Here is a 24,134-nt window from a genome sequence, read left to right as displayed (position 1 = left end):
TGGATCTTGGGGTGGAGCCTGGGGAAAGCCCCCACTAGATCCCTGGCCCCAGAATCCAGCATCCCTCTACCTTGGCCACTTCGAGTCATTCTTTTCACTTCTGAGACTCAGTTTACTTATCTGTACATTGGGCATAAATAAAGCTGCCACAGACGGCTCTTACGAGGGATGAGGGAGGTGGAACACGCCAGGCTTGGGCGAGTTTTGTTTTTTTATCTCATTTCCCAACCAAGTCCTGGCTGGAGGGGCAGAGCGGGGGGATGCGCATGTGCACCTCCACAGGTCCCCTGCGCCTGTCCCCTGCGCCTGTCTCATGCACCTGTCCCAGCTGCCTGTCCTGCGCTCATGTGTGCGGCTTGGCCCAGAAAGGCTTTTCAGAGCTCTGGCCTCTCCCTGGGTTCCAATCTGGCTCTAGAACGAGTGTGTTGTAGGGGACAAGTTCCTTAGCCCACCTGTGCCTCAGGTTCCTCATCTGTAGAATACAAATAAGGACAGTAGCCACGTCGTATGTTACCGTGCAGAGTTTTATACTGGGTGCCTGGGTAAGAGAGACCCTCACATAAATACTTACCACTCTCACTATTTGTATCAAAAGCCATAGGGTGTCCCCCAAACCAGCAGAGCCCATGCCCTTGGAAGCCAGGCTGAGGGAGGTAATGATATGCCATATTCCTCCCCTCTCCTGGAAATAAACATGCCAGAGGTCACAGAGGGGTGTCTTTGACCTCTGGGGGTGTTCCCTAGGGTCCGGAGAAGAGGAATTTGCTTTGTGCTGTGGTGCCCTCTGTTGGGAGAGCCTAGCTCAGTAACCATGGACCAAGGGAGGTGGGGGCAGACAGCCACAACTCTGGCTGCCAGGAGGTCCGGGGCTCCTCCTCCGCCCCACGCCCAGGGAGGAGGCATGTCCCGCCGGGACCCATGGGTCTGAGTGCTGAGGCTGCAAAGTGGAGGCCCCCCCTGGTAGCCAATCCACTGGGAGTTAGGAACAGAGGGACAGTAAGCAAGTTAAAAGCCTGTGGCTGCCCCGGGTGACCTCTCCTTTGGCTAAGTCCCCTGTGCCCTCTGCCTACTTGCCTCCCAGTGCTTCGGATATGCCTTTCTCTGGGGCAAAAGGAAAGGCACCAAAGCTGTGCTTATGAAACAGGAGCTGGAGGAGTGGGCTTCCCCAGGAGACGGTGTGCAGAGATAGCGGTATTAGGACGAACAATTGCCATATGGTAATAAACACACACTTTGCCACCCTGCCCCTTTCGGAAAACCAACTGTGCACCTGGGCAGGATGCCCTCTCTCTGAACACACCATCCAGGGGGCTGTTGGTTCTTTGAAAAGATTCACTGCCACAGGATGCCTGCTAGGCTACGTGCCAGCCTCGTGCCCAAGGAGCTGAGGAATGGAGTGGATAGGACAAAGTAACCTGTCTCCATCCATCCATCCATCCAACCCTCCATCCATCCATCCCTCCATCCAACAAATATTTATTCTGGGCCTACTATGTGCCAGGCACTGGCCAGGAAGACTTACAATTATAATACAGGGTGACGTTACAAGAGAGTGGGGATGATTTGGAAGTCTGGTGCTGAAGGAGGGTTCATGGAGATATCCCCCACCCTGTCCCGGCCCAAACCTTGGGCCTAGGAGGCAACCCTCCCTTGGCTATCGGGCTCCCTTCCTCCTTGCTAGCGACTTTAGAGCCCCTTCCTGCTGCTCCCTGAGGATTTCTCTCCCAGCTGGTACTGACCAAGGCTGGGAGGAGGCATCACGGGGGCGGGGGCGGGGGTGGGGGGGGCGGAGGGGCTGACATCCCATCCATGCCTGGATTTCCTCTCTAATGGCTGGGCTACAGTAGTGCAGACAGGAAGCCTCGCCCATGCAGGCATTCACCTGGAATTGCCTATCCACCTGCCTGGCAGCTCTCTGATTGGCAGCTGGGCCAGCCGAGTAGGAATGCCCACACAGTGATGCCTGATATTTGCCGGCAGAACTCAGACCAGCAGGCCAACGTGAGGGTCCTCCCAGCTCGCCGCTGCTCCCCAGCTGGGAAGGCTCTTCCATGGAGGGCTTAGCACCTGTGATAGATTGGGTTCTGCTGGCCCTTTTCTTGGCCAGAGGTGGAGGGGTGGAGCGGTAGGGAGAAAGTAGTCAGGGACTGTGCCCCATGACGTGGCTGGGTCAGCCCAAAGGGAGGGTGTGGGGGAGAGGTGACCTCAAGCTAACCCTCAGCAACTTGGAGAAGGAGAGACCTGGGTGGGTGGGGGCGAAGTGGAGCAAAGAACAGGAGCCAAAGAAAGAAGGGGCCTAAGACTTTAACACTAGAGCCACATCCGGCCCAATCAGCCTGGCAGCCAATTAGTCTGATTCAAAAAAAAAAAAAAAAAAACAACCCACGTAGGGACAAACTGTAATCAAACACCTATTTATAAGGGTTTATTACGATCATTATTATTATTTTACTGAGAGAATCATTCTAAAGCCTGTCAGGTGAACATGTGCTTTCAGATCTTCATAAATGCAAATCGCTCCTTCCCCTGGGCCGGTGGGCGTGAGCTGCAGCAAGGCTGCCTTGGGAAGCCCTGTTGTGAGGCTTCCAGAGGGCAGATGGAGGGAGCAGCTCCCTGCCATGGGGTATCTCTGCACAAGACTGGCCAAGAGACAGCTTAGCAACCACCTATCTCACTCCCTGCACCCCCTGAAAGGGCTGCTGGAGAGGCAACTGGCTATATACCCATTGCCCATCCAGGTAAACAGGGCAAAAGCCCTTAGGCAGCAATCTGACATTGCTGGAAATTCTCCACAGAGAAGGAAGCTGGGATTTCTCAATAGAATGTCCTAGAAAGAACACTGGGTCAAGAGCCCAGAGGCCTGGATTCTGAGCCCAGTGCTGCCCCTGGCTATGATGGTCTTTCCGGGGATCAGCTTGCCGGCAGGGGGGAGGCGGGGGATTCCCTGCCAGGTGTGAAGTTCCATGCTCTGAATCCCATCTAACCTCCTCCCACCCCCAGCCCACCCCAAGGGCTGGAGTACCTCTCCCCTCCCACGGGACCTCAAGGCTCACAGCCAGGCCTGAGGCGCAATGGTGTGTGTGTGTGTGTGTGTGTGTGTGTGTGTGTGTGTGTAATGAGATACAAGTCCCAAACCTCACTCCTCAGGCCTGGGGAAAAAGTGTCAGGCCTGACAAAAAGGTGAAAATGTGGTCTCTGCCAGGAGGAAACAACAAGTTCCTTAACCATTCCTGGCTGGATTCAAGGATGTGGCTGTTCTTGGAAGAAAGGAAAAAACGTAACATTTTGTCGGTACCTGGGGGAAGCCATCCATAATTTGGGAAGTTTCAGAAGATTGATGCCCCTAATCCTTCACACTAAGAGCATTAAGAGGTGCAAGGCCAGTTCTGGGGGCCACACCCTGCCTGCTCCGCTCCACGGAAGGCATCGCTTGCTCACAAGGGAGGCTGCCTCCCTCCATCAGGCTGGGGGTGGGAGGCTGTGACCCCAGGGAAGGGATTAGGTGGAGGGGGATCAGACGGAGCTGGCTTCTGGGGGACAGGGTGCTCAGTCAGCTGGGGGTGGGTGGTGAAGCTAAGGACAGGGAGAGTTGTGAGGAGGGGAAGCTGGGGTAAGGAGAAGGGGTGGGAGGCAGGGAGGGGGAGGAGGGGGAGGGGGGCCGGGAGGGGGTGAGCTCGCCTTCTCCCTGCAATAAATCGGCTTAGCGGACGAGAGCCGAACAGCCCAGAAAGGATTAAAGAAAAGTCTGTATTATACAGCGGAGAGCGCGGCGAGGGGAGGGCGGGGAGAGGGGGAGGGGCGGAGGGAGAGCGCGGGGAGGGGGCGCTCGCGCCGCGGGGAGAGGCGAGCGCGAGGCACAGAGAGCGCGGCTCGGCTCCAAACTCCGGCGCTGCCGCCGATCCGACTCCGGGCCGCGCTGGGCGCCGCGCGCAGCCGGGGAGCCGGGAGCCGGGAGCCGGGAGCCGGGAGCCGGGTCGCAGCGCCCCGCGGAGCCCGAGCCGAGTCGAGTCGAGCCCGGCGCCCCGGCGGCCCGGCCGCGGGCGGCATGGGGGCGCCCCCACGGCGCCCGGCGCTGCCCGCCACCGTCTCGGCCGGCGGCCGGAGGCAGGAGCGCGCCTGAGCCCATGGCGAGGGGACCCGCCGCCTCCGCCACCGCCTCCGCCCCGCCACCGCCGCCAGCTCCCGGGCACCATGCGAGCCGCCCCGAGCCTCCGCGGCTGCGTCTGCCTGCTGCTCGCCGCGACCCTGGACCTGGCGCGCGGTGAGTGCGCGGGCGCCCGGCCGGAGCCCGGGTGGGGGACGCGCGCGGGGGGCGGGCCGCCGGGGGAGGGCGCGGGCCCGGGGCGCCCCGGAGAGGCTCAGGGTGCGAGCACGGGTCCTGGCGTGGGGGTCCGCGCAGTCGCTCGGCTCGGCGACGGAGGGAGGAGGTCTCCTCCGGAAAGAGCGCTCGCGGGTCTGTGCCAGGGTGTGTGTGTGTGTGTGTGTGTGCGTGTGTGGACGAGCGTGTGCCTTTGTTGCGTCTACGGGTGAGGGTGTCCGGGAAGGAGCTGTGTGCGCAGAGGGTGCGGGAGTGTATTTAGAGATGTGAGTGTGCAGATGGGGTGTTTGAGTGTCTGTCAGTTCCACGGAGAAGGTGTGCGCGTGAGAAAGAGTGAGCCAGAGCGTTTGGGCGTGTGAGCGGGTGCCCGCTTCTCGGTGAGGTGTGAAGTGTGAGAGCTTGTGTCATTGTATGTGTGAGCGTGTTGAAGGGTGGTGAGTATGTGAGGTGTGGCGTTCCTCGCGGGTCCCAAGTGTGCAGGTCTCTTTAGGGGTGTGTGGCAGCGGATGACTATTGCTGTGGGGGGGGGGAGTGTGTGTGCATAGGAGGGGGGAATGTGACACTTGGGCAGGAGTGTGCGTGGATCTGGGGTGTGGGGGTTGTGTTGCTTCGTGGGCCGGGAGTGTGTGTGCGTGCGATGGAGCGTGTGGTTTTAGTGTAGAGGGAGGTATGGATGTGTCTGGGGACAGAGGAGGTGTGAGCAGCCGTGTGTGTCCCGCATGGACTTGGTCCCAGCCAGGCTGAACCAGCTGGGAGGAGGTGGAAGCTGAGCAGGGTCCCCAGAGCAAGCGATCGGTGGCTCCGCAGCTCCAGGGTCCAGGGCTCCCGGCCGCCTCGGTGCCTCGCGACCGGTGCCGCCGCCTGGTGGGCCTTAAATGGTGCCGGAGCTTATCCTGGCGACCCAGGCACCTTTCGGGCAGTGAGCTCACACCGGGGCTACGAGCCCAGCGGGACGGAGGCGGGACCAGCAAAGAGCCAAGGGCGCGGAGACCAGAGGGTCCTTGTACACGATTCCCCGCTGAGTCTAGTGCCAACCCTGGGTGCCTAGAACCAGCCCCTCTGGAGTCACAGCCTGGCTCCGCCGTGACGAGGGTGCCAAAAAGTAGACATTGTGGCCAGTACGATCTCAGCCCCTAGCCCAACTGAGGGATGAAGGTAGGGGGTCAACTCTGTCCTGGCGTTTGCCTTGCCCTACCGGGAGGGAGATGCCTCACCAGGCTCTGAGAGTGCCTGCCAGGAAGGGGTGCCTCCCTAAAATAACCCCGCCCGGGGGTCCTTGGAGAGTGCTGGGTCTGCAGATGGGAGAAGCTGCAGAATTTGAGCCTAAATGGTGGTCTTGCTGGCAGAGGGCAGGGGAGGGGTTGTGTAACCCAGAAGAAATGTCAGCCCCATACTTTGTCCCCCTACCCTTGGAGCAAGAGACTTTCCAAAGTGGATCAGAATCTCCCCCAACTTTGGGGTGAGGGCTCCCTCCGTCGGATGCCTCTAGAGGGAAAGATTATCTGGGAGAGGGGTCCCGGTTCCAGGGCTGGACACCGGGCTTTGTTGAAAGGCACTGGAGCCCTCACCTGGACACTGCAGGGAGAAAGGATTGGGAGTTGGGGGCAGGAGGGGAGCACCCTCCCCCCCTTCCCCCAGAACGTGCAGAACAGACGCGGTGGGGTTGGCGACTGACGGTTAAAGCTACGCTGGGAAACCCGGCTCGGTCAGGACCCCACCCTGAGAGCTCTCCCCAGAGCCCGCAAGCGGCGTTCTTTGGGCTGCAGGGCTGCGGAGAGCTGACCCGGCGTCCGGGCGCCTCCGCCCCTCTTGCCCGCCCCTGCAGGCGGCGGGGGCGGGGGGCTCGGGCTCCGGCGCCTGGGGTGAGCGTGTTTGGGCCGGGGGAGCCGGCGTGGCCTTGAGCTCCTCTGCCCAGGGTGAAAAAAGAGCTCCGACCCGGATCACGGAGGGGAAACTTTCCGAGCCTGGGGCGGAGGCAGGGGTTCTGAGCCACCGGGGGCCCCTCTTCTCCGCAGAGAAAGAGAGAGTGCTTGAGGGTGGGGTCCCTCCTTCCCCCTTCCAAGTCTGTGCTCAGGAGGGGGCGGGAGTACGAAAAGGGTCTGCAGGAGATGCCAGAGGCCGGCTTGCCGGAGGAGGGCGCCCTTCCAGGATATGACCAAGAGCTGTGCACCTGGCAGTTGGCTTAGCCGGGCCACCTGCCAGGGGCTGCCTGGGAGGGAGGAGAGGGTAGAATCCAGGGCAGGCATTCCGAAACATGCCTGCCAGTTGGCAGGAGGGGGGGAGGGGGGCGAGTAGAGGCATGGCTCTCATGCCCTCGCCTGTTGTGCCCCTAAGGGTCGCAGACAAAGGGGCTCAACTTTGGAGAGGTGGGTCTGTGCATTGGGAGAAAGGACTCCGCTGCACACAGGATTGGCTGGGCCATAAGTTTCTGCCCCTAACTCACCCTCCCCAGTATCTGACTCTGCAGTGGAGAAACCCACATTTCTCTCTTTTGCCAGATCACCCAGGAGCGCCCTGAGGCGTTTTCAAGTCTTCGGGCCCCAGATTCCCCTGCCTGGGCACTTCTGGGAAGCAAGTCCTTCCTGCAGTTGAGCCTGTGCAGTGGCCCGGAAGAGAGGGCACCGGCGATGGGGGGAGGGGAGGTAGGGTGGAGGTAGGGGAGAGAGTGGTTCTTGGCCCTGCCTCCTTTGGCCACGGGAAATTCTCGGCGAAGAATAGTGGGGGGGCAAGCCCGGTTAGGGCGAGCCAAAGGCCCCAGCCAGTGACCCTGGCAGTTGCCTCTCCGCAGCCGCGTGTCAGCAGGTGGGTGGGTGGGAGGGCTGGCTCCGCCGGGCCGAGGCTGCCGCAGCACTGAGACTGCGGGGGCTGTGCGCTCCCGAGCTGCTGTGCCGACTTTTAAGTATTTATCCTTCCTCCCCACCCCCACCCCACGCCCAGGGCGCAGGGCGGGGGTTCGGGCTCCGCTGGCTTCCTTCTCACCGCCCCTCCATCCCCACCCCCCACCTCTCCAGGCGCCGCGCCGCGCCGCGCCGCGCGGCCGTGGGCCGAGCCCAGAGCCAGTTGCTCTGCCCCTGCTCCCCCAGCCGCCCCGCCCCCAGCCTGGCCACACCCCCAGCCCTAAACCCCACCCCTTTCCCACCCCATCGCAAACTCGAGTTTTTCTAGAGAGGTTGAACTAGTTTTTGCTTTTTAAGTGCAGAGAATGTTCGAGCTGGAAGCGACCTCCGCGATCACATATTCAGTGGTTCCGAAACTACTCTTTAGCAGGAGGACCCTTTTAGAGTAGGAACTGATGATCACCCTCCCCCGAAATCCTAATGCCTTGGGCAAGATGGCAGGCACAAAAGGAGAGCTGCCTGGGTTCCTGCGGGTGATGAGACTCCACTACGGACGATCCTTACACACAAGTCTCCTGAAACAGTCTGAGATTGCTTCTTTCCTAATATCTGGCAGGGATTCTGGTTTCTCAATAGCCCCGATTGTGTGGATCAGCTGCAGTGTGTCATGCACGTGCTGGCCGCTTCCCAGGCCTCATGCAGCTGCAAGATGGGCTTAAGCTCCTCTTTTCACAGACTAGGAAACTGAGGCTCAGAGTTTTACGATTGGTTAGTGACAGGAGTACTGGCTCCTTCCAGCTCCCTGCCTGGCCCAGCCCCAAGCGCTCTCTTTCCTTCCAATGTTCCCTCTATGGGGCTCAGAGAATCCCTAGGGCAGGGGAGGCAGGCTACCAGTGATGCCTTAGATTGGCCTGGCTACCCCAGCTTTCCAGAACATCTGTCTCACGCACAACTGAGGCAGTTGAAGTGACTTCCTCAGGTTTCTGGATTATGGCAGTCCTGACTTGGAAGGCGGGAGCCAAATAAAGAGCCGAACAAAGAAGAAACTGGTTAGTTCTGTTAACTGGGTTTCCTGGGATCCCTGTAGGTGTCTAACCTGGCTTCCCACCCTCCCCCCTGTGTAGGTGTCTAACCTGGTTTACCACCCTACCCACCTCTGCAACATCTCCCGACCAAGCACAGTGCTAAGCCCTGGGAACATGACCTTGAACATGGTGGGGGAGTCCCTGCCTTTACGGTGTTTACTGCTTAGTGGAAAATTGATTCTTCACTTAGCGGGAGGAAGGGGCTGTATCTCCAACCCTAATTGAACTCTCACTGCTTCATCGTTCTTGTCTCATTTAATCCTGACAACCACACTGAAAGGTAAAACTAGCCCTCTTTTGCTAGTGAGGGAACTGAGGCTCACAGAGGTTAAGTGACTTGTCCAAGGCCACCCAATCAGTAAGTGGTGAGCAGAGATGCAGACGAGGGCTGACTCTTGCCCCCTGTGCCCTGGTGTCTCCCAGTGGCGATGACACTCAGGCACTTCCTTGGCTCCAGCCCCACAGACGGCTTAGAGTGTGCAGTTCCCTGTCTGGATGTTTTACTCCTTCCAAACCCTCACAGAGATAGAATTATCCAGTGCGTGCTTCTGCCCAGGTGCGAGAAGGGGTTGTCTCTGAAAGCCCTCCTCATTGTCAAGACAATGAATGGGCATCTGATGTGGGCGGGGCACGTCAGAGAAGAGAGAGACTTCTATCCTCATCCCAATGGGGTGAGAGGTTGGGCGCGTTCGTGAGAAGACGAATGACAGTCCAGGTGGAAATGTGTTGACACTTGCTAGATGCCAAGTGATTGACATCCCCTACAGGAAGTTCTTGGGGAAGAGTGATTCCTTGGGGGATCAAGGGGATGCTTCACAGGGGAGGGAGGACTTTAGCTAGACCTTGAAGTAAAGAGAGGACATTAATAAGCTGAGGGCAAAGGAGGAAAATGTGCCAGGAGGGAAACTGGCCTGAGCAAAGAGCTGGAGGTGGGACTGTGAGTGGTGGGACCTGCTCAACTCAAGACCGGTCTCCCCAGAGTCTGGTTGAGAACTGGTAGAAACAAGAGTCAATTACGGATAGCTACTATTTATCGCACACCTATTACATGTTCTTTATGCGTTAAATGCTCTCAGTAATCTGTGAGGCAGTGTCATTAGCCATGTTTTGCAGATGAAGACAAGAGACCTGGGATCTTTCTCTCTCTCTCTTTTCCTTCTTTTCTTTTCTTTCTTAAATAATGAATGAAGCTCAGGATTTCTTTTTAAGCGCAACAACTAGGAGTTTCAAACTCAGGTCTGAAGCAATCCAGAGACACTGCTGCTCCCAGAAGAGAGGAGAAACTATTTTTTCATCACTGGAAGGAGGAATACAACAGTCTCCACCACTTGCTAGAGGATGTGAAGCCTTCTGTTTTAAACGACAAATGTCAGCGGTGGCAAAACACACAGCATCACTTCCTAAGGGCTGTCTGCCTTCAGGATGAAGGTCCTGGGAAGGAACGGGGGGATGAGGTCCCGGAACCCACCTTTATACTTTCAGTGGGGTCCAGTAGCGGGGGGGGGGGGCCACGATCACAGAGATCTCCTAACCAGGATTTCATGGATGGAGCAAATAAATCCAACACGCACGGAGCTGGAGATGCACAAAGTAGTAGCCCAAAGGAGCTGGAAAGGACATTGCGGCCCCCAGGCAAGGAATCTGATCGACCAGCCATTCCTGCATCCACCGGCCACGTACTAGATTTATGTTGGATATTAGGCACACCCGCCTCCTTACTGCCTGCCTTCTTGGTAGGTGGCACAGTTAGGTAAGCCACCTCAAGAGGAGCCCATCAGACACTCTCCCTGGGATCTGGATCCAGAGCAGAGGAAGACTGAGAACCCCTGAAAGGACCCCTTGCCAGTGGGGGCCCCCGAGAAACAGCACTTCTCTGTTTCCCTGAGGCTAATAATGATGGGACATACCCTACTCCCCAGGGTGTTCATAGGCTGGAACAAGTCATTACATGCAAAACACTTCGCTCAGTCCTGCTCGCTCTGCTGATGACCAATATTAACGGTGGTTATGCTGGAGTTGCTGCACTTCAAACTGCATGGGTCCCCCCAGCGCCTGCGGCTTCCGCTTGTCCTTGTGTTCCAGAAACTTCCATGTTCCACTAGTTACTTTTCTGGGGCTTGAGCTGTCCAGAGTTGGCTTCTGCTGTTTGCAAAACAAGGACCCCATTGATACCCTCCCGAGGCACGATGAGCCTCAGAGTTGCCGGTAATGTCTGGGACGGCTCCTGGTCCGCGAGCTGGGGCTGATTGATCCCACCACTTGCCCCTGACCTCCCTGGGAGGTCCAAGGCATTGGCACTGCTCCTCCCCAACAACCGAGTGTAGATGCAAGTTGTTTCTCCTGGTGAGATGAGGGGATGGAGCCAGTCTTGCCGTGAACCTCCTATCCCCTGCCCTGGGAAACCCCATGAAGGCAGGGCCCTGGCCGGGTCTGCTCGCTGGTGAATCTTCCCCATAAAAAGCATGGTGGGTACTCAGTCAAGCTTGGTTGTTTAGGTCATAAACCATCTTTGGCCTTCAGACATGGATGTCCTGGTTTAGAAGAGACTTTCTACAGAAACACATATGGAAAGGTTTACAGCACGTGGAATTTGGGCTGGATTCACAGGTGAACTTTCCGTTGGCAAAGTTCTGCTCCTGGAACTACACTCTTGTTCTCTCAGATAATCAAAATGATGCAGACGCTGGCTCCAGACCTCGTCCCTACTGGCTGGTAGTCCCCGAGAGCTGACCAAGGGCTTCTACACCTGGCATGTCATCAAGCCCTCACATAAGACACAGAGGCAGCTACTCTCTTGCCCATCGAGCAGGGAAACTGAGGCCTGGGGAGGTGAAGAGACGGAGGTGGGACGTGGCTAGAGTGGAATCTGGGTTTGGTGGCTGTGTGCCCAGCCTTCCATCCCTCCCCCACCAGCCCACAGGGGTCTGGAATGGGACAGGCCAGCTCCCAGGAGATTACAGGCCGGTAAACTGACCAAAAAGCATGCTCTGTGAGCTGGATGCTCTTGTAGCCACTTTGCTGACGTGAGCTCCTCCCTCTTCCACTGCTGTCCAGAAGGGTGTCACATCCCCAGTCCATCAGTGAGGATGCTGCTGTGTCCGGGTCACACAGCGGCGAGACCAGAGCCCACGGTCTCTCTGCTCCACAATCTTGGCCTGCTCAGAGGTTTCTGGCCTTAAACTTCACCTTGTCTGCCCCCTCCCCAACTTCCACCCTTTCCTGGCTCAGAGAAGAGACCTCCGCCCTTAGCCAGCATAGCCCCTGACCACACAAACCTCCCTCCAGTTTCTGTCCCCACTTCTCCGCCCTCCATAACTCCTCCCCCCTCCCACCGACTCAGGTTCCCCTAAGAGTGTTGGTAGCGCACTTTGGGTAATACTCTGTTAGAAGAACCCTCCTCTGGGGCTGGAGATGCTCAAGGGTTGGTCTCCCTGCTGAACTGAGAGCTCTCAAGGGTGGGCATCCCTGCACCCCAGCCTTGGCACAAGGCCTGGCTCTGGGCAGATCCTCAGGATGTGTTTGATGAATGAATGGATGACCCCCCCCTCCCCCACAGAGCTTGAGTTTCAGTCCAGACACTAGGCCCGGGCCTGTTTCCCGGCCCTGACCAGTCACCTCTGGAAACACTTTCTGGTGTGAGAATGTGCCCATTGTCCAGCACGGCTCACCATCACTCACACTGGCATCCCGGCTGGCATCTGGGGGATGAGCCAGCAGGCGAATGTGGTAAGAAGACCAAAGGGCTTCCTGTTCCCTCTGGCTTCTCCTTGTGGAGGGGGGCTGTCCTTGACTGGGGATGAGTGGGGGTTTGGGGAAGAATGGACGGAAGGAACCAAGGACGGAAGGAAGGAAGGAAGGAAACATGCTTAGAGCCCCTTCTATGCCTGTGTCCAGGACTGTGCCAACCTTGTTCCATTAAATCAACCCAGAAGCTTTGGGAGGTCATGTTCTCTCCATTGGACAGATGAGGAACGAGGCTTGGAGAGACTGTGTGATTTGCCTAAGGTCCCACGGCTCGTAATGGGCAGGGGCTGGATTCACACCCAGGCATTGATTGGCACGTCGCTTTCCAACTCTGAGTGGAGCCCGTTGGTGGTTTGAAACCGACCGCGGTGGGGGATTTACACCATGGAAATCGGCCAACACTCCAGATCAGAGCTCCCCCCAGCCCAGCGCTGGTTGTTAACTTTTGCCAGCACAACACTGGGCAGGCTCATCCTTCCTCAATCACTGTCTCTCTGGACAGTTAGCCGGGGTTAATGGCCTCGGCTTTCCATCTGAACTGGGTTCAAGTCCCAGCACGGCCCCGTCCTAGCGGAGTATACTAGAGTTGGTCGCTCCCTTTCTCAGTCACGCTTCCTTCGTCTTTTGAAAGTGGAGGGTGTCATGAGACAAATGAAATTCTACCTGGGAGCACCTGGCTGGTAACCTGCCCTCACTCATGGTTCCTCCCTTCCTCCTGACCCTCGGGGTGGAGTCTCTGATAGGCCGCCTGGGCTCACACTTTTCTTCTCCCTCCCCCGGAGGCTGACTGGGGAGCCAAGTCAGGGGATCCAGTCACTTCCATGAATTGAGCAGTTGCCCTAGCCTCCTGCTGGGCTGGCAGACACCTCCCTCAAGGAATTTCGAGTTGTTGGCAACCCCACACAACACGGGCTCATTTGAGAACAAGAAATGATCGTGTATAATAAATGGCCAATACAGGGATACCATGGATAAATCTTTGGGGGCTAAAGGAGTGGCCCAGGAATGTTCTGAGGGATTGAAAGCATCTTGATGGGCAAGGAGGGCATCCCAGGCAAGGGAACAGTTTGCACAGAGCCTGGAGGAGGGAGTCAGTGTGCTGTCTAGGTGAGTGAGGGGTTGGGAGGCAGTAAGGCAGCTGACCCCACTTGAGCATACGGTGCCCGCTGAGAGGCTGGGGATGAGGCTGGTGGTGTTGGCGGAGGCCTGTGTGCCCAGGGCCAGGGGTCTGGATTCGAGCCCGGGGACTGCGGGGAGCAGTTGAAGAGAGAAGAGTGACATTCCCAGAGCAGTGTTCTAGGAAGATGAATTGGTTTTTCTGGGCCACCTGAAGCTGGAACCTGTTTGGAACCTCCGTTGGGTTATAAATGGTTGTTCTGGGGCGCCCAAAGAGACAACGGCCTAAAGGAAGAAATGCTGTCAACAGGGGCAGTTCATCTTACCCGGAGTGTCCAGACCTGGCAAGGAAGAAAACCAGGCCCTGCCAGGATCACACGGCCCGGAATGGGGCTGTTCCAGCTGGAGCATGTACCTTGGGCCTGAACCGAGTGTGATGGGAGTAGCTTTTCCTGGGGAGAAGCTTCTAGATCTCCAGGAAGCATGGGCCCCGGGGTCTGACCAGGGTTCAGACGCCCTCTCCACCACTCATCCAGCATGTGAACTCAGGGAACTCTTCACTGCTCTCAACCTTGACTTCTCCAGCAGAGCACGAAGCTCGGCATGGTGGCCTGGTGGGGTGGGGGCCGCTGGGCAGGGTAAATCACAGACGGTGTGGGGACCACGTGCTCGGTGCCCAGCACACAGGAGGCGTGTGAGAAATGGCTACTACTCTTATGACGATGTCTGCCTCCCCGCCATATCCCCGAGTGCAAAGGGGAAGAAGTGTTGGTGAGCCTCAGTGCCCAGCCAAGGGGGTACGTTGTAGGTGTCCCCACGTGGAGCCCCACATGAGTCCGCAGGCTTGGAATTACAGAGCGTCAGAGCCAAAAGGGAGCCAAGAAATTATTTGCACTATCTCCTTCCTCCCATTTTAAGCTGGGGAAACTGAGGCCAGAGAGGAAGGACTCTCTGTCACTGTACATACTGTGCTTGATATGGGGACAGGCCTTCTCCCTCCACATTCTGGGGGCCATCCCAGGGCTTGGTCAGGTGGGCCCACCACCCTCAGAGCCTTCTGCGGGGAGGTCTCGGGGTCCCCCAGACTTGGGTGGGAATCTTGGCGGTGCTCCAGTGGGAGCGACCCCCCAGCCTCATAAATCACAGGAGCAACTTGGGGGTCGCCAGGCAGAGAAGCAGCTGAGCCATTGGGTTTTTTTGTTCCTTTGCCAAGCTGTTCCCTTTGCCCTTTTGTTTCTCTTTCTGCAGAGGCACTCCTGCCCCTCCGATGGGGTTGTTTGTCACTAGTCGTTGGCGACTCCATTATGTCCCCAGCGCCATTTCTTCCTCCCCTCTCCCTAGTGCTGCCCCAGAGGAAGGCGTCCATCACGGGCTGCCCTGGCATCGTGCTGGGCTGGTGGGGAGGGACCGCGTGGGGGCTTGGGGGCACTGGCAGGAGGCAGACTGGCTGGCGGGACCCAGGGGTGAATGGCATCCTCATCTAGAGCTGGTGCTCACTGCCCGGGCGTGCAGCTTGTTGTCAAGAGGGTGTTCGGGCCGTACAAATAGCCCAAGGCCAGGTGCCTGGTTCTGCAGACGCAAGTGACAAAATGTGCATCGTCACCCAGCACCCAATGTCGTGGGCAGGGGCAGAGGGAGTGGGGTGGGGGGCGGGGAGCCACCAAAGCAATCCCATCACAAAGACTTCTTTGTTCGCTGGGGCAGCAGAGGAGTGGGCTGGGGCCCAGCTCGGAGGAGGAGAGGCTGTGGAAGGCGAATTCCTGAAGCCCAGTTGCCCGCCTGAGGAGCCCGGTGAGAGGAGAAAGGCAAGCCCCCCCATCCCGGGAAAGGATGCCGGTTGCCTAATGGGGAAGAGTCAGTGGTTCCCAGGACAGTCTGAGTTGCAGAGAGAGCAAGTTCTTGTTGCACGAAGCAGCGGAGTTCATTCGTTCATTCATTCATTCATTCATTCATTCATTCATTCATTCATTCATTCATTCATTCACTGATTCCATCACCGGTGTAGGCAGTGTTAATTGAATGCTCCCTGGGGGTGAAGCACTGTGCTGTTCTAGAAATCCAGAGCAGAATGAATAGGCAAGTCCTTGCCCTCCTGGGACTTACAGTCTAGGGCTGTGCTATTCACTACGTGGCCGTGGCCATGGCCGTGGCCTAGGACTGACATGTACAATACAACACATAAGAGTATGAGCATGGGACCACATGTGGTGCTAGTAATGGGTTGCTATTTACATCCATGGCAATAGCAGTAACGCGATGCCTACCCTTGTGCCCAATCCTACCCTTGCACCCTTGTGCTGATGCTAGATTTTCTGGAGGGAAAAGTAGCATATGAGCATGGGTCCTTAGGAAGGTGGAACCGGCTTTCGAGGAACACGTGAACTGGAAGCAGCAGGTAACTTTGGGATCACATGGCAGTTTGCAAAGAGGACCCGCCTGCACTCTCCACTCACTGATCATGTTGGCCTTTGCAATGTGTCATCTGCGCTCTAGACTGCTCGGTGTCCCTCCAGCTTCCTGTCCCTGTCTCAGCTTTTATTTAACAGAATTAAACAAAATTCAGTTCCGCAGTCCACCCAGCCACATGTCAGATGCTCAAGAGCCACATGCGTCTCCTGATTTGGACAGCACAGACGTAAGCAGGACATTTTCATCGTTAGAGAAAGTTCTCCTGGACAGGGTGGGTCCGGGGTGGGCAGTGTTCCCCTCCGGGAGGGGCCGAGGACTGACCACAGGTAACAAGGAATCGGGGAGGGAGGGTCTTTCCCTGTTTCTTTCCCATCCTGTCCTTCCAGTGGTGCCAAGGAGAAAGCCTCAGGCTGATGATCTCATGTCTTTAATGCCGTCTGTCGCCTGCTAATCTGCCTTTCCAACCAAAACGGGTGCGGGTCAACCAGTGGGCCCAAGGGAGTGAGAGTTGTAGTAAACGGTGTTTTGTTTTCATTGTAATTCTTTTAGTTACCCTCTGTTTAAGGCAAGGGAGGCTGGTTTGCCATTTGGGGCAGTGATTTAAATTCTCTCTCTCTTTTTAAAATGGCTTATTTAAGTAAAGAATGAGCCAAGTTAAAGAAAAATGCTAAGTACGCCACAGAGCAGGTGGCACACGGATAGGGCCAATCTGTGAAGGTGGCGGGCGCGAATGCCTGCCGTGGAGAAATCCTAGTTCAGATGGAATGACGCAGGCTTTGGAGGCAGATAGAGTAGGGTTCAAGTTTCGGCACCCCGGTGTGTAAACTCGATGGCTTTGGGACGGGTTTCTTTCCCTCTGTAGCATTCAGGTGCCAACAAGAGCCACCGGGCTCAACGGGGGAGTCTCAGAGGGGGGCTTATTAAGGGGACGGTTTGCATGGGGGTTAGGGTAGGCAGCAGGGGATGGCGCCACCCTGGGCTCGGAGCAGTTGGCGGCTGCTCCCACCCAGAGACTGGAGAGGGCCATGCAGAGAGAGCCTCGGGGAGCTGACAGGGAGCTGGAGGGAGAAATACCCCAACTTTTTTACCCTCCTTTTGTCTTTGAGTGTTTTTCTGGTGCTGCCCATTGACCAAACCCCAGGGGGAAGCCCATACAGGGGGGTCTCCCAGGTACAGAGTGGGAGGAGGGTGAGGTGTGCAAACAGCAGAGATCTAGCACCGTCTTGCTAAGCCTCAGTTTCCCCATCTGTGAAATGGGGATGGTGCTGCTACCTACCCAACAGAGTTGCTCTAATGAGGGAAGGGACCACATGTGGTGCTAGTAACGGGTTGCTATTTACATCCATGGCAATAGCAGTAACGCGATGCCTACCCTTGTGCCCAATCCTACCCTTGTACCCTTGTGCTGATGCTAGATTTTCTGGAGGGAAAAGTAGCATATGAGCATGGGTCCTTAGGAAGGTGGAACCGGCTTTTGAGGAACACGTGAACTGGAAGCAGCAGGTAACTTTGGGATCACATGGCAGTTTGCAAAGAGGACCCGCCTGCACTCTCCACTCACTGATCATGTTGACCTTTGCAATGTGTCATCTGCGCTCTAGACTGCTCGGTGTCCCTCCACCTCCCTGTCCCCTGGTCCATCTCGCTGATTGATTACCCCACCCCAGGGCACATGGATTCGTCATCCTCCAGTCTATTTTCCACCCAATTTCCCACGGAGAGGTTCTTTCTCCTTAGATCCATTTAGGTCATCTTTCTTGCCATGCCCACTGGCTCCTACCACGTGCAACCTGGTCCACATCGGTCACGAGCAGGCTCCAAGCTAGCCTCCTTCCAAGTGGAAAGGCAGGTGCTCTCCAACTGGAGCCTCTCTCCCTGGAGGCTGCTTCCACCCTCGCAGGTGGGGGAGAAGGGGAGGACCGGCAAGTAAGTTAGTCCTTTGGACCGCCAGCTTTTTATCCTTCACCCAAAAGCTGAGAATGCCACGGCCATTTTTAGTGGCATCTTCTTGGCTGGGGGGAGGGGGGCGGGTTAGCTGGCGGTCAGGGAGTAGCCGGCTTCCAAGACCATAACTCTTTCTTGGGAAAACTTCCCCCAACAGCCTCCTCAGCTCACAGCTTCTTGGTTGGCTGAGGTGACTTTCCTTATGCCCCTCGATTTTCCTTTGTCTGGCTTTTTTTTCCATCTACCTTGACTGTTCAAAATGACTTTGATGGGGACCACTTCCGCCAGTTGAAATTCATGAGACGCTTACGCATTCGGTGCTTTGCTGAAATTGCTGTGACAAATACCAGTGGCTATTTCTTCTCTGGCTCATTCTCTAATGTGCTCCAGGCAAGACAGAGTGCCCTGCCCCTCACCAACATGCCATCTGGCGACACCGCCATCCTCCGCCAGCCCTGCGACATGCCCTGCCCTGGTGCAGGTGGGTCTCAGCCCCGCCTGCTGGCTCAGTGGCTTCACCACCCTCCCGAGGAGGGACCAGTTGCTCCCTGGGGATGAACATCCATTGGGAAGGACTTCACCAATGGCCCCGTCAGGTCTCAGTTTCCAAGTTGGCCGAAGTGACATTCTTTTGTTTCGCTGCCTTCCCATCTACCTGACTGTCCAAATTGGCTTTGATGAGGACTCGTCCAGCTGAATAGGGGCTGGGTCCTGCAGGCTGGGTTTCCCTCTGTGCTGGCTGTGAGGTCTCCATCTTAGCACCAGGGTTCCACCTCTGGCTTCTGGGGTAAGATCCCGGGTCTCAGAGGTAGCTTTGTCACCCACGAGTCTTATCTCCCTGGGTGCTGGTGTCTTCTGGTCGGCCCATTCCGAGCTGCTCCCTGCGGAGCTTGCCAAATTTTGGCTACACCTTCATGACATTTGTCCTATGTAGCTACGTCCCATCCCCACTATTATTCACATCATCATTTTCTTAAAATCAAATTTGAATTAATTTCCTCTTTGTTGACTTGTCTTATGTAGAGACATCATGTATACGTGTATTATACTGAGTATATTTTTTTTTCTTAATTCATAGTAAGATAATATGTAACTATTTGAATTTTTTTAAAAAGTTTCCTCCCGGGGCACCTGGGTGGCTCAGTCGTTAAGCGTCTGCCTTCGGCTCAGGTCATGATCCCAGGGTCCTGGAATCGAGCCCCGCATTGGGCTCCCTCCTTGGCGGGAAGCCTGCTTCTCCCTCTCCCACTCCCCCTGCTTGTATTCTCTCTCTCGCTGTCTCTCTCTCTGTCAAATAAATAAATAAAATGTTAAAAAAAAAAAAAGCTTCCTCCTACCACCTAACATCATCACGAGCCATGATGGAAAACACCAGTTTGGTAGAAGGGGCACCAGCCTCAGACTTGTGAGCCCCAGGATCTGATTTCAACTCCTCCATTAACTTGCTGCATGCCTGGCTTACCCCCCCACCCCTCGACTCTTAGGTCCATACACAAAGGGGTGAGTCTGGACGATTCCAGTTCTAAGATTCTATGATGGATAATAGGATTGGGAAGGAGAATCTCATCTACGTCTAAAATGTCTCCTTTAAGATATGTTTGAATTACCCTGGAATTCCCACCTTCGGGAATTGGGCAGCATCCTGCCTCCCGTGGAGCTTGCTAAGGAACGGCAATGTCAGCAAGGTGGGTCCAATGGCTACTCATTTCCTTGGTGCGTACACATGGCCTCAACTCAGTTCCATTCATCGGTCATCGCTCTGGGTGGGTTCCTGTGCTAGGGCTGACACGGTAGGAATAAATAAGACCCAGTGCCTGTCTTCAAGGAGTTCACAGTCTCCTGGGGCAGGTAGGCAGGCAGACAAATAAACTGGGGTATAATATTGGAAATTCTAAAATTGAATTAGCTACCCAGTCCTTGCAGGAATGCAGATGAGGGAATAACTAATCTGCCTGAGGTTTGGGGGAAAGTTACATATCACTGGAAGGGGTGACACATGACTGGGTCTTGAAGGATGCATAGGAGTTTGCCAGGCTAAGAAGGAGATGGAGAGATTTTTAGGAGGATGTAACAGTAGGAACAAAGACTCATAGGCTGGAAAGGGCCTGGATCATCTGGGAGAGTCTGGGAGACAGTGGTGAAGGGTATGTGTTGCGGGAAAAAAGTGAGGCTGGAGGCGACCCAGGGGGACAGATCAAGTGCATTTGCCAGAGGTGGGTTAGCCTTGCAACTAGGTAGATTTTCCAGGTCTGGACCCACAGGCCTACTGGCACTCACAGAGGCCCCAGGGAGCCTGCTGGCCTCACCCTGGGAAGCAAGAGGCCCTCCTTTCCCACTGAAAAGACCTCATGGGGCCCTTTGCTGCATACAGACAGGGGACAAAGCTATGGGGACAGGACTTCAGGGCTGGACGGAGAGAGGCATTTTAATCCAGGTTGACTCTTTAAAAGATGCCTCTTCCCATTAACCTGGGCTCAGCCCCCTGGGACAGCACCTGGTTACAAAGCGGCCTCTCTAAGCTATGTGGATCCAGGGAAAGACTCCTGGGCTTGAGGTCAACAGAGATGTGTGGCCAGGTCCAAGCTCTCTGCCTGGGTCTTCTGGACGTCACCTGCAAAGTGGTAATAATAGAAACCATGTAATGAACACTTGCTTTGTGTGTGCAGGCGCTGTGGAACCTCCTGCTTCTGCTAACTACTCCCTGCACCGTCTTCCTAATAACCTTCTGGGAGGTGTGCGCCGCTAGGATCCCCATTTTACCATAGAAGGAACTGAAACACAGAGAGGTTAAGCCATTCGCTCAGGGTCACACAGCTACTAAGTGGCTGTGCTGTTTTGAATCCACAATGTCTCACATTTTAACTGCTTTCTATGCTCTCCGCCGGAGATCCCTTCCTTCTGTGATTCCGAGACTCTCCAGACCTCCCATCTTGATCCTACACAGCTCTCAGGGGCTCAGGGACCTCAGGGGCTCAGGGACCTCAGGGGCTCAGGGACTCCAGCGGCAGCTGGAGCTGGGCCTGGGCCGCACGGCTGCACCACGGTGGAAGGCCACAGGCCTGGCCCCTCCCAACGTTGGCAGGCATGGGGTGGCAGCCCGGTTCTGCTCTGTTGTTTCTGGCCTCGTTATTATTATTATTTCTTTCAAGCATGCTGCTAAAAGCTTCCCGCAGAGAGCACACATCCCAGCTCTTTAAAATTTTAAGGGCTTTACTTAAACAATGTTATTTCCCTCGGAAAGGAGACAGAAGAAGCATATGTGATGGTTATATTTAGTTCAATGTGTGGGTCTGAGCACACAAGTGTTCAGTGGGCCTGGAGGTGACTAGGGAGGTGTGTGTGTGTGTGTGTGTGTGTGTGTATGGCAGTGGGAGGGTCTGCAGCTGCCCCCCCCCCCCCCCCCCCGCCATCTCCCAGAAAGCACGGCCTCAGAGAAGCCTATCTTGCAGTGTTTGGGGAAGAGGAGGATGGATGCCACCTGCAGGGAGCCGCTGAGGAGACATAAAGCTGGACAGAGAGCTCTATCCTCCTGCCATCCTCCTCAGCACTGAAGACATAGTGGTCCTAGCTGCCCTGGGGCCTTTGCACATGCTTTCCCCACCTCTGCTAAAACCCACCTCCTTCTTTGGACTGAGGCCTGTTCATTATTCAGGTATCACCTTGGACATCACTTGATTCCTACTGTGTTCATAGCACTACAGGGCATAGGGGCCCTTTGTGACTCATCTTCATGCCCCCTGCATCCAGCACAGGTCCTGGGGCAGAGCAGGCTTCAGCACGTGTTTCTGGAACTAATGAAAGCCCGCACAGATGCTGTGGGATCTGGAGAGAGGATACAGTTGCCCTTCAGGAGCTGATAGCCTTGTTGGAATTCATACCAGAGACACCGTGAAATTCGAGTGAGCCGGTTAGGCCTGGCAGAGCTGAACCCATTTGGGACGGGAAGGGAGAACTCATTCCTTCCTTCCGTTGGAGCATCCATCCATCCGTCTGACAACCTGGGTCTTTACTCTGTTCCGGGCAGGGTGCAAGGCACTGGAGGTGGAGGGGAGGATAGAGAAAGGTAGAACCGAAGGCCGACCTCCTGGTGCTTAGCTTCTGCAGTGTATGACTAGCACGTGCGTGAGTAGGAACTTTCACGGAAAGGCGGGGAGTGATGGGGAGGAAGGGCGAGGCCTGGACACGGTGACGACCACGTGCAGAGGTGCAGGGTTGGGGCGGCCCGATGACCGAACACCTCCTACGTCCTGGCCCTGTGCAGGCCCTGGGGCTGCAAACACCCGAGAAGCCTAATCACTGACTGTGGTAAATACTGGCACGGAGAGCCAGCGGATGAGTGGCAGTGACTAGGGGAGGCCCACGATCCGCAGGGGCCATGCTCTGGTTCCAGGAGAGGAGCTGGGCCTTGGAGGCAGGGAGGTGTTAGCTAGGAGTTGGCAGAGTCATGGTTTTCAAACTGGGTCCCACGGAGGTACCCCTGGCACCACTTGGGAGGCCAGAATGTGGGTCCAAGTGAGAGTCGAGGGGGCCCTTTTCCCCAGATCAAGCCAGGAGCCCTGCTTTGCTAGTTGTGCGGACTGGGTTCTCCTTCTGCTTATGCTTTCCTTTGAAGGGGGCAATGTGAAAATGAGTGTTTTGGAGGATGGAGGGGACCTTCAGGGCTGGAGGAGGTTCTGGAGCTTTCCTGTTGAGGTGTAGCCCTCCTTTCACTCTACACGTGGGGAAACTGAGGCCAAATGTGCAAGTGACTGGCCCCGGGTCACCCGCAGGAGGGGGCCGTCCCTGGGAGAAAAGCCTCTGCCTTGTGCCTGTCCAAGCTTGGAGGGGAGGCCTGGGGCAAGGCCACCCTGACCCTGGACAGGAGGCCTGGGGCTACTGTCCCCAGCTGGTGCCTGCCCGTCCCCCAGCCCAGGCTCAGAGCGCACCCCTATGAACCTTTCTCCTTTGCCAGCCCAACGGGTCTGTCCCACCCTCGTCGGAGCCTGGAATGAGATGAAATATTTTATGATCCCATGCTTCGTTATGTTTTTTGTTTTTTTTTTTAAAGATTTTATTTATTTATTTGAGAGAGAGAATGAGATAGAGAGAGCATGAGAGTGGGAAGGGTCAGGGGGAGAAGCAGACTCCCTGCTGAGCAGGGAGCCCGATGCGGGACTCGATCCCGGGACTCCAGGATCATGACCTGAGCCGAAGGCAGTCGCTTAACCAACTGAGCCACCCAGGCGCCCTCATTATGTTTTATTAAAAGTGCCCGTGCTGGCTTCCGCTGGTACATCTGCCAGGCCCAGTCCTGGGGCTTCCTCTCCCTCCCTGCCCCCACCCCTTGCTGCCAAAGAAGGCAGACAGCTGCCGGCCCATCCCCACCCCCTTCCCTCACAGAGCAGGGCCCCAGCCAGTTGGTCCAGGTGTCCAGGAGATAAAGGGGAATTCTGCAGGTGAGGACAGATTGGGGGACTTAGAACCATAATCCTGTGTGTTCACACATCCCTAACCCAATCTGGTCCTGCTGCTACCCCTGGAGGGGACTGGTGCAGCGAGGTAGAGGAGCAAGTCCAAAGTCATGAAGCACGTTCGATGTACCTGGGCCTGCATTCCGGACCCTCCCCATGTGCCCTGTGCAAATCCAAGATCAGGCTGACGTCCCTCCCCAGGCTGGTCATGTCCTATCCACCGGTGATGACTGGAAATGGCTTGCTCTCAGCAGGCTGCCAGTTTTGATCTGGGTGCTTGGGAGGAAAGCCCTGGCGTCCATGTATTTCCAGTAAAGAGCACCCCCGTCTCTCCTGGTGGGAGGCGCTGTGCCAAAGGCGGGGGGGGGGGGGGCAGGTGGAGTGTTAGAGCATGGCCCGCCTGGATCTGAATGGCAGCCGAGTCACCTGCTAGATGTGTTATCTGGGGCAAGGCTTGGTGCCTTTGACTGCTGGGAGGCTCAGTCTCTCATCTGTAAAATGGGAGTGACGGTATCTACGTTGTTGGGGACATCTGACACCTAATAGACATTTCATACACAGTGGCAGTGGTTTTCAATGGGATCCCCCACTGCAGGTGAGAAGGCATTTAATCAGCTCTTCATTCAGGGCAAGTGGGAAGTGATCATCTTGCTTATTATTATTATTAGCTAATACTAATGGAGAATGTGCTATTCATTTATTAAGCACTTACTGATCTCCTACTGTATACCTAAGGACATGGCACAGCACAAGACAGTCAGAGCCTTAAGCTCATGGGGCTGACATCCTGGTGGGTGAGGCAGAAATGAACAGACAGACGAATAACCTAACTGCGGGTGAGGAGAAGGCCCCGGGGTGGTGGCATAGTGCAGGGCTTGGGGGCAGAGTGGCTTCTCTAGACTGGGTGGTCAAGGACAGCTTCTTGGAGGAGGTGCCTTTGGAGCTGAAAAGGAAGAAGAGAAGCAGGATAAGTTGTGTCTCCTGGCCAGGTCCTGCAAGTTTGTGTTTGACTCCTCCCGACAGGGCCTTCTCTGGACCTGCTCCCCGGTGCCAGGCATCAGCCACCTGTGCTCCCTAACAGCAGTGCTGTAAGCTCAGCTGGCCCATGACCGCATCCCTTCTGCCCGGGGCCGAGGCCCAATGAAGCAGGAAGCAGAGGACTGCGTTAGGCACCTTCCTGACCTGTTCTCATTGAATTTTCGCCCATGTAGGAGGTGGATCTGTGGCTCTT

At 56.3% G+C, this 24,134-nt stretch overlaps 1 protein-coding gene across 1 annotated transcript in view; it reads left to right on the top strand.

Moving 5' to 3' along the window:
* The first annotated feature begins 4,191 nt into the window (after positions 1-4,191).
* IGSF21 (immunoglobin superfamily member 21) overlaps positions 4,192-24,134 on the top strand; it is a 236,111-nt gene continuing 216,168 nt past the window's right edge. Inside the window, exon 1 of the mRNA XM_045895505.2 lies at positions 4,192-4,261. Within this exon, the coding sequence (XP_045751461.2) occupies positions 4,192-4,261 (70 nt within the window). The remainder of the gene's footprint in view (positions 4,262-24,134) is intronic.

Source organism: Mirounga angustirostris, unplaced genomic scaffold (genome assembly GCF_029215605.1).
Source record: "Mirounga angustirostris isolate CCGP_5_RB_7025 unplaced genomic scaffold, mMirAng1.0.hap1 SCAF_4, whole genome shotgun sequence".
Lineage (NCBI taxonomy): Eukaryota > Metazoa > Chordata > Mammalia > Carnivora > Phocidae > Mirounga > Mirounga angustirostris.
The sequence above is the reverse complement of the archived record's forward strand: the minus strand, read 5'-3'. Positions and strand labels throughout refer to the sequence as shown.